Source organism: Orcinus orca, chromosome 5 (genome assembly GCF_937001465.1).
Source record: "Orcinus orca chromosome 5, mOrcOrc1.1, whole genome shotgun sequence".
NCBI lineage: Eukaryota > Metazoa > Chordata > Mammalia > Artiodactyla > Delphinidae > Orcinus > Orcinus orca.
In genome coordinates this window covers 80,362,753-80,373,107 of record NC_064563.1, presented here as the reverse complement: position 1 = coordinate 80,373,107, position 10,355 = coordinate 80,362,753, and the positions used below count along the sequence as shown (strand labels likewise).

At 41.0% G+C, this 10,355-nt stretch overlaps 1 protein-coding gene across 1 annotated transcript in view; it reads right to left on the bottom strand.

Annotated features, from left to right (window-relative positions):
• Positions 1 to 1,273: 1,273 nt before the first annotated feature.
• Positions 1,274 to 10,355, bottom strand: part of HACD2 (3-hydroxyacyl-CoA dehydratase 2) — a 92,141-nt gene continuing 83,059 nt past the window's right edge. The window contains 2 exon segments of the mRNA XM_049710454.1: positions 1,274 to 4,282; positions 9,141 to 9,319. Of these exon segments, the coding sequence (XP_049566411.1) occupies positions 4,200 to 4,282; positions 9,141 to 9,319 (262 nt within the window). The 3' untranslated portion in view covers positions 1,274 to 4,199.

The following is a 10,355-nucleotide window of genomic DNA, read 5'->3' as shown; positions in this document are numbered from 1 at the left end:
GTGGCTATTTTTGCTAATAGTTGTTTAGAACAGTTTCTTCACCACTAAACTGTATAACAACGAACCAGTCTATTTGTAGTGCTGGGATTAAAAAAAAAAATGAGGAATTGCAAAGCTAGTCTTCATTCTTGTTAAAGGGAACAGAACAACACAGCAGTATTTTCGGAACGCTGTGTGTAACAGTAGGTCTCTTAATTATACCAATGGTAATTCCTCAGGCTGGGGCTTATGCTAACACAGTACACATAATTGCCATAAAATATGACAATGACAAATTACAAAGCCCTGGCTGGTTTCCCATCACCACCCTAAGACTGAAAGGTTGTGTTTTCTGTGTAGCCTCTACTATTAACTTTACCTCCGTTCTTCAATTTCAGTTGAAATAATTTTCTTTCTTTTCATAAATGAAAGCCTGTCTCCGAAGCAGATTAAACTCTATGTGAGGAGAGAGGTGGTCCTAACCACTGTGCTGGTAATGCCTGTGACCAGACAGCATTCAGAAAGAAAATGTTCCTCTTTGGAACAAAGACCACGGTCCTGGACAACGGTGACAACTCTGAGAAAAACTTGGCAGACTCAGGAGGGGGCATGTCCCTGCTGGAGGCACCCTGAGATCACCCAGAGAAATAACTAGAAAGCGACCGGCACAGGGACGCATCAGCACTTTCATTATGAGGTGAGGAAATCTAGGGTCTAGTACTAGCAGGTCAGAAGTGGCTGAGCCGAGTACCCTTCTCAGTGTCTTTCTGCCCACTTGTTACTGTGGACGTCAGTGTGTAAAGTAGTGCCCAGGATTGCTCTGTATTTGGAGTTGTTTTCAGGAGGAGGTACTCAACCACTTGACCAAGTACTGGTTTTATTATAAGATGAACATTGCTGGGCAACAGTATTTCCCCTCTCCACTTACATTAGAAAAGTTAGATTAAAACACACACACACACATTGTAAGAAAAGGGCCCTCAATCTTTTACTGATTAATTTTTTATTTTTCTTGGTCACCTATATGAGGAATCTGTCTTGTCCTTCTGCAGCCAGGTTGGAGACTGGCTTGGTAAGCTTGAAGACTGACTGGTAGGAAGAATGACTTTTTGGAAACCTCTTAATATAATCTGTTTATTTTTCCTGTAAGTGTAGAACCATTAGTGAATAGCAGAAATAGATTTTAAAACTGTAAAGAAAGAGCTGGAATCCGTTAACAGAACTGTAACTCTTCCGTAATCCTACAACACCATTCTCAGGCCAATTCAGTGTGAAAAATCACTAGACTCACTGGTCAGTATTTCAAATCCAGGCAGAGCACACACCAGTTTATTTTGAAATGCAACACAGATCAGTATTTTATGAATACAACTTATTACTACATTATCAGGTAAAAACAGCTTCCAAATGCATGCATAGAAAGTTAAGCATAGTCTTTGAACTCCTTATTTCTAAATATACAAAAAATACATTTAAATTATATAATTTTAGTGAATCAAAGACTTATAAAATTACAGTTTTGGTTTTCCCAACATAGAAAAAATATAAAAATGACTATATATACGGTTGTATAATTTTTTACCCAAATTTCAAAGGAGCATTATGTACTGATATTGTCTTATAACGTTTTATCTGAAACTCAGAATTGAAAATAATTTGCAGGTTGTACCACATCAATGCCAACCTTTTATTATAAACGAATAACCAGAAACATGAGTGGAAGTGAGGGCACAATCTCTTCACATGCCTAACGCTACATTGTCTAAACCCTTCCTGTCGGAAGTTTGCTCCAGAGGAACGTTTTCATCAGGAAGGATGTGCTTTATTCCATGACTAACTCTCCACGGTGCCTTTGATGATAGTCAGTACGTGTTAACCCAACCTTAGCAAATAGAACACAGCAAGATGCGGATTAGCAGCTCGTGTCTACAAAGCACTACTGCGTACCTCAAAGAATTTTCTGCCAGAAGGTGGTACCCGAAGTGGGGGATCTGAAACACCCAATCAGGTGGGGGGCTGGGCAGTTGATGCCTTTGACTGTGCCCTGAAATGAAAACGGTAAGTCTGACAAAATACCCACCAAAACACCACCTTCCTCATTCACACTTTATAAGAAGATGTGACATCTGGTGGGGTTAGATGTTCTCAATTCATAAGAGAACACCACCACTTCCAAAGAGAAATGAATTCATGTTAGAGATAAAGAAACCAGTTACTGAGAGAGGTGACTGAAGGACACGGTGGCATGGCTTACTTATCTTCAACGAGCATTTCAAATGTTGATGGACAAAAATGCACACTGGGGTTGAGACCCTTTTTGAGAAGGGAGTTGTTCGCTGCGTTCTTGTTGCCAAAGTTCAATTTGATGCATAACCACTATTTATGACAGGCTGTTTTTCATAGTGACAAATTATAATAGAGAGGCCCGAATAAAAGCCCCAAGCCAGCAATCCTGGAAAACCTACATTTCTCATCCCATCTTCTACAACTATTCCAAAAACAAATGAAAAAAATCTTACTCCAATTAATAATAAGGCTAATATAACCCAAATTGATTCTATTTTATAGTAGAAATACATTTTTGGAAAAATAAAAAGAAAAAGCATGAAAAATAATCTTTCCCACATATTTTATTTATCAAATACAAGAATAGATTCTAATCTCAACACGCCCAAGTTAAGAGTGCTAACTTTAAGAAGCATAATTTTAATGTTTAATTCAAAAATAATTTATTACACATCTACCTGCATTAAATTATAGGCTGCATATTTTCTTCTCATTTTCATCTTAATTTTCAAGCTTCTATGAAAATAAGCATTTAAAAATTAGTTTTCCATTACGACACTTCTAATATTAGCAATTATATTTTAATTGATAATCAGTCAGTTAGCTAGACTTTTACAGATCAACCAATTAAAAAAAACGGGGGTGAAGTCTGCACAAAGAACACTCTGTGTTTAAAATCTAATGCACATCTAAACTTGGGCTTTACATTTTTATCCAACCCTTTCCTGAAGAGCCTTAAATGCACAGTTTAGCAATTAAAGTATGGCGACATGATGTTAATTAGACAATGTCCATATGTCCAAAGTATTTCTTGGCTGATCCAAAATGTGGGGACAATACTACTTTTAGCTCATGACTGCCCAACTGGAACATTTCACTGCCTCTGGACTTACAACTTGGTGGGAATTACACAGGACCATAATTAGGAAAAGTATCCAAACAGAAGAGATGAATGAAAGTGTGAAGGTAAAATAATAAGGGCATATGAACCCATTCCTGACTGTTCTTCCAGACTCCATTTTTAGAGTAACGCCTTCCGTGTGCTTTCGTTAATGGATTCTTTACTCCTGTGCAACTAGACTGGCGTCAGGTCCCTAAGTAAGAATTGCTCTTGGCAAACACCTTGCTCAAGGGTGTTCTGAGAATGGTACTGTGAAAGGTACTTGTCGCTGACTAGTGACTGAGCTTTCCCTTTCTGAGAACTGTCATTTTGTTAAAATATGATTGAGGCTGAGCCCCAGATAAAGTAGCTTCTCTACAATATACACATACTTATTAAATTCAGGCACACTTCGTAGTGGCAGGCAGTAATGACTCGACTGAAAACAAACAAAAGGGTTCTAGCTGTTTTCTGATTATAGGCACTACTCCAAAGTTTCACAGACATATATACATTGTATAAGTCATTCACTAGATAGGGGGGAAGGTCCCAGCCATAACTTCAGAGCATTCCAGAGGACAAATGGCTTCCAGCATGCAGTCAAGCACTTTGAGAGGGAATGCTAAACACACTACAGACTGCAAGATAGCTGCTGCAAGCTGGGCACTGAGCGGGCACAACTTCATTACTCAGACTGTAACGCTCAAGTATTTAGTATTACAGATCTTTATTTATCAGACACATGAAGGAAACAGGAGGATAAAAAACGCCAAATCCCTTTCCAGCGCCATCATAAGTACTGGGAACTTCTGGTGGAAAGAACATGCTGAGATGGACCAGCAAGGATGTTTTATGTAACAGCTTTTGTTTTGTTTTTTATAAAATCCCAGGCCCACGTGACACTGGATTTTGGTTTTTGTTTTGTTTTGGTTTTTTTTAGTATTTTAAAAAAAGTTCTTACTTATTTTCTATGAAACGTACTGGGAACAGAAAAAGTCTGCAGCATCTTTTGTCATTGGAAAGTTTGTTTCTGGGGGTGTGCAGGAAGCAGGAATTATTCAAATTTCTTGTGTTCTTCAGTATGAGAAAGGACCTTTCTTCTCTGGTGTATCATGTGGAAGTATAACTGGGGAAAAACTGGAAAGAAAAGAAAGAATTCATTAAGGAGATGATTTAAAATCACATGTTCTATGTAAAGCACATGGACTTGAGGTCCTCTCTGACTCTCTGACCACTTTCTCTTTCAGCAACTAAGGAAGGTAACAAAGTGGGCTTGGAGAGAGAGGAAAAACACAGAGGGACTGACTTTCCCGCTTTAGCCGAGGGGGAAGGGTAGTGTGGACTGGAATGACAGACACTACTGACATTACCATTACCAATCAAGATGCCACAGAGTCGCCAAATAATACTCTTTACACTCTCTCATATTATCTTCACATTTATTCTCTGATTCCCCAACAACTAGAAGAAGAATTCTAGTGATGGAGTTATTATTCCTGTTCACAGAGGAGGAACTCAAGCCCCAGAGAGGGTGGGCGCGTGCCTGGGGTCTCACAGCACATCACTGACAGAGTCAGGACCAGGCTCGGGGCTCCGGACTCTTAGTCTCGGCCTCTCTGTTACTGCACTGTCATCAGGGAGGATCTCCTGAAAGTACTTCCAGAGAAAGGCTGTTCTTTGAGTGGGAAGACTGAAGAGGGGGAGGAACGCTGTGACATTTGATCTGAACACCACTGAGCGAGGTCTGGACGAGGAAAAAGTCCATATGAAAAGCAAGCCCTCAGGCACCGGAGATTCTGTTCTTGGTCATTTAATAGATTACTTTAAAAAGGACTGGTTCTCAAATGAATAGGGTGGTCCTGCCTCCCTAGGGAGTCTTTAGAAATGCGGGTGGGGGGGAGAGTATTGAAGGGGGTAGATTACTGGCATTCAGCACAAGGGGCCAGGAATGCCAAAATCCACAAAGTATGACAGTCCCCCATGACTAAGAACTGTGTCATCCCAAATGCTTATAGTGTCCCTGCTGGGAAATGCCAGTTTAAACTACCTGACCTTCACAAGGTTACTGTAAACTGGGGGTTCAAAAACCATGTGAAAAACTCCAGTGAGATGGTCTTGGATGTACACTATCCCTCCTTCCCTTCCCAACCGCTCCAATCTCTATTTTTTAGACAGTAACCTGTGTTTTGGGGGAGGTAATTTCTACTACTGCCAACTCTCCTCTCACAGTTTCTTCCTTTTTAAATGGATTCCAAGTTGGCCAAATGTCAAATGATCCTCCCAAAGTACTCCAAGACATCAGTGGGTGTGTGCACACAGATCTGACAAACTGCAGAGGAGGCCCCAGTGCCGAACTGGGCTGCCATCCACTCCACTCACTATTTGCAGGCAGGAAGTTATTCACAGAAAAGACCCAGCTTGTGCATAAAATTCAACAGTGAGAGAACTATTTTGGTATGAAAGCCAGAAAATTTGACAAGCTCTATAATCTAAAAACTGGAAGTAAAGATATAATTAAACCATAAGGAATGCTAATTGTAATCATTTGAAAATGTGTGGCCAGTCACATTTCTACAGACCTACTTTAGTGAAGGGAAACTTTGAGGCAAAGTACACCAAGGACTTTTCCACTGGCTGCATTTGTTATTACGCCACTCATAAGGTGGCTGTAGCCCCACAGGCTCTGAGGGAGGACAACGATCCAGAAGCCATTCATTAGGCCCTTAGTGGCAGCAAGACGGCCAAGTACACCTTCTTCATCCCCCAGGCAAGGGCCTGCTGGCTACAGAGGGTCAGGGGTCAGAACTGGAGAGCCGATATGGCCCTTTCATTTTTTTACATCTTCCAGAGGTTTCTCAGTGCCCAAGAGAAAGGAATGTGTGGGGGAGGCCAGGAGAATGGGGGTACTTGGGTTGGAAATTCTCTACTGCTCTGAGAGTGACTCCCTGGTGACCAGAACTTGGGTGACACTGTCTCCATCTCAATTACCCACAAGTTCACACTGAATCCAACTACAGTGGCTGAAACAATTCCAGATGCATGGCTACTGCTTTTAACTACACTGAAAATCTCAACCTGCCAACGGGCCATTTAGAAGTCTACCCTCTGCTCTTACAGCTCAGGACATGGAGGGTGGAGATGGCGGCTGTGCACGTTATGTGTGTCTGGCTTGGTGTGTGGGAGTCGGGGTAGGGAGCTGTGCGTGTCACTGGACCCACCTTCCTGTAAGGAAATGGGCTCTCTTAAGACTTGAAGGCTGAGAGCAACTGGAAATGCTCTGCTTGGGGCAAGTTTCTTCTGTTCCTCTAAAAATCAGAGGCGTGGTTATGGTTACTGACAACGTGGAGAGTGCCCTGCTTCTTGGCGCCCTCACCCTACTCATTGTTTCTCATTTCTCTCAGCCTTTTTTTTAAGGCTATAGCTAACTTTCTACAGCCTTTTTAAGGCTATAGCTAACTTTCACCAATTTGCACAAGGATGGGGGGAGGTGATGTAAACAGGACTTAGATGTCTACTGAGTCCTGTGGATACTGTACATACTCATACTGCATCTGCAGCAGAGGAGGAAAAGAGCATCTTGCAAGGGACTCCAAAGCACCTCGATATGAGAAAACTCCATGGTTGCGGCTCATGGGCCACACACAATATGGGCTATGTGTGCACCAATGCAACAGCAGGTCAGGACCATAATGAAGAGGTGCTGCTTTATGTAAGATGTGTATATCATTAACTCCCCATTAAAGAGGGTTAAAAGAAACGTAAGTTGTAGAAAGGAAACCAAATTTGGTAAAGAAAGCTGCATTATCAACAGCAACCTCTCCTAACTCTGCATTTTCTTCTCATAAATACCAAGTTTTGGAAAGTTGGAAATGTGCAGCTGGCTGGAATGAACTGTACAAACTGGTCTCAGTATTAACAACCTAAACAACTGAAAACATTCAGGGCCATTGCTCAGGCCAGAAGCATAGTGAGTGCCAGCAGACACAAATATGGTCTGCATGACCATCCTGAGCGGGGTGGGGAGTTAGGGATTTGGAGGGAACCTTTTAATCCCTGTCCTTGTTCTACAAGAGTTAAGCTGCCTTAGAAATGAAAGAATACAGCTTTTAACCAAGCCAAGTTCTCTTATCAAAAAGAGGCTGAGAATGGAAGAAGGGGGAAGGATTGAGGTAAAAGCAGACGTCTGTTGAGAGGAGAGCGCTGCTCTACTCCCTGTAAGACAGCTGGCTCTAAGGTCTGTGTTTTCTCTCTTTTCAGGCCAAGAAGGACAATCCCAGAGAACTGGGCTTGTTTTCCTTCAGGAATATTATCATCCTATCCTCCTGTGCTTGACCAGGCCCCTTCGCTACCCTGAGAGGTCAGCAGGCAGAAGCAAAAGGCTGGGCAGCACTGCTTGCCCACCAGAGCACAAAGAAGACTCCGAGGTGCAGACAGACACGGGCTGCCCCGGAGAACTGCTCCTGGAACAGAGCCCCTCCTCCTCTTCCACAGACAGAAAACCTTGCAGCGACTCTGAGGTAGGGGCCCCAGATTTCTGACAGTGACGCAGCACCTTGTTATTGGTTTGATTTCATGATATTCTCCTTGCCCCTCTCCCAGTTACCCAATACAGCATCTATCGCCATTCAAAGACTTATGCTGAATTTAAATAAATCCTGTGGTGCTCGTTGGGAATGTGTTAGCCTGGGTGTGGCAAAACTGCAATTAGGAACTGTTGCTCTAGAGACTGGAAACGAAACTCTAGGGGAACAAAATTAGAAAGGTGAAAAGCTCTAAGTTAATTTTTATTACTTAAATTTTTACACTCTTCCATATTTATCTTTTGTTTGAAAATCAGCTACCTTTTACATTGGAAGAGAGATGGCCTTTAGCCACCATGGTTCTAGCACCAGAGAGGAGGACTTGATCATTAATAAGAGTAGAAAATGAGTCATGTAGCAGAACTGCATCCAAGAACTTCTCCAAGATAAACGTTCACATGAAATCGGGGTGGGCTTTTTTTCTCACAACGCATGAAATGCAGTTTTCCACAGGGGGACACAAACATGTCACCTGTGATTGTTAGGATGATTCACTCAGTTGATGCTGTGGGCTGAAGAAAAATCCAACCCTCCAGTCTGAATTCAACCTGAGGTTTAGGGGAGAACATAGCATCTCTCTCACAGACTAAAATAAGATTCAGAGTCACAATGCCTATGGAAGTAGCTAAATGAGAAGAAACATTAACTTTACGTGTCCTTGGGTAAAACAAGATCCTTTTGGATATGTGGAAATCAATCATAGGATTGCAACTGAACATCAGAATTTGAGAAAAGGAGTAAACAACTCTTCCTCAGCAAACGTGACTCATTTCAGAGAAGCCTCAAACATGGCCTTTTCTCTCTGTTCATGTGCTGATAGACATGTTTGATTATCCATATATTTAAACCTTCAGAATTATTAAAATAATTGGAAACCATCCTGAAGATAACACTATGTCCTATTCAGATGGCTCTGTTTATTTCCAAACAAGAAAGTAAGAAATATAGAAAAAATAAATTAATCTATTTTTATTTTATTTGTTTCTAGTTAACTATCAATTCCTTAAAAGTGAAGTAACTGTCTATTTTGATACAGTAAAAATGTAAAAATCTCTTTACAGTGTTTTTCAAATACCACAACAAGCAGTTCTCAAGAGACAGAAAAACTCAAGGTAAGGTCTTTAATGGCTTTCCACTCAGTACTCTCCTCCAATAGACAGTTAACCTATCCTGGAATTCACTGTTTAAAACACACACTGAGAAGGACTGCATTTTGGCAGCTGTATTGAGAAGGGTTCATCTTTATTCAATTACTACCAGAGAAAATTCCCTCTGACAGTCGGCATTCAACAAAAACCAAAGCGTTCCCAATAAATTAGATTTACGGTGTAAAAACAACCAAAGGCATTTCACTCTAGTTATTCTTGAGCCAATTTCTGAAACATAAATAAATATATGCATAAACATCTACTTACTTGGAATGTAGGAGATCATTATCAGAATTAGGAACGCGTAATAGTCAAAAGAGAAATTGTATTTGTTAGGTAAACTGATGGAGTATAGGCCAGACTGTCTGACAAAGGGCAAAGCGGCATATATTGTGAGCAATTCTCCTGACACTCCCATTGGGTACAGCACAATGAAAAGCGTGTACCTAAAACAAAACAAAACATTCATTACTGAGGTTCGAAGCCAGCTTTAGTAGAAAGATGCACCCCCACCAATACTGATTACTTGGTAGAAAGCTATCGTTTATACATTTCCCTGTTTACCCACTGCTTAAATTCAGGTTTTACAAGCCAGTTTTTGAAAAGGGCCAAAGCAAGTATGCTTCTGAATGTTCTAAAAAAATGTGTTTGGTCAGCCTCAAAATTTGGCCTAAATAAACAACTCTTCAAAACAACTCCCTAAAATAATTGAGATGATGCCAAATATTGGTGAAGTAGGGGCACTGAGTCATGGTTTATACTGAAGGGTCCTGCCTCGTGGGGTAGGGGTGAGTTTGGGGGGGAAGGTGTCGGAGCATGGTGTCCAGGAATCCCTACAATCTACACCAAAGTCTGGTCTGTGGACTGAAAAAAAACAGCATATCCAACGTGTGTATACTGCTACAACTTTTCAAATGTCTGTACGTGCTACTGTGAAAAATAAAATATATCCTAATTTTAAAAGACATTAAAAATTTTTATGATAAGCCTTTAGTCATTACATAATTTTCCAGTCAAAAAAACTACAATTACTATCACATGGGTGACTCCACACAATTTTTTTCACTTTAAAAAAAGGAGTTCCTCAGGTTTCAAAAACAATTCAGAGAGGTTCATCCTATGGAACTAACGGGAAGCCATTCTGAGGTGTAAGTATTGCTAAAGAAATCACCAGCTCAGATTCTAAAAAGCCTTTGGCTGTTTGTGGCTGACAATAAATACTGGGCTCTCAGTGTCCAGGTACAGGAATCGTGCTGAGAAATCTGTGACAAAAGAAAGACATGTTCTCCATTGCTACCTTCAGCCACGCTGAGGAGGATGGTGGAAAAGGAAGACTCTTCCAGGGGCCACAGAAGACAATGGACAAAAGAATCTTTCTCTAATTGTAAAATCAGGGTTTGGTCAATAAACTTTCCCTATAACCAGGATAGACAGCTTTCACAAGTCTGCCCAGCTTGGTTAGAAACTGCTATATTTTCCCCA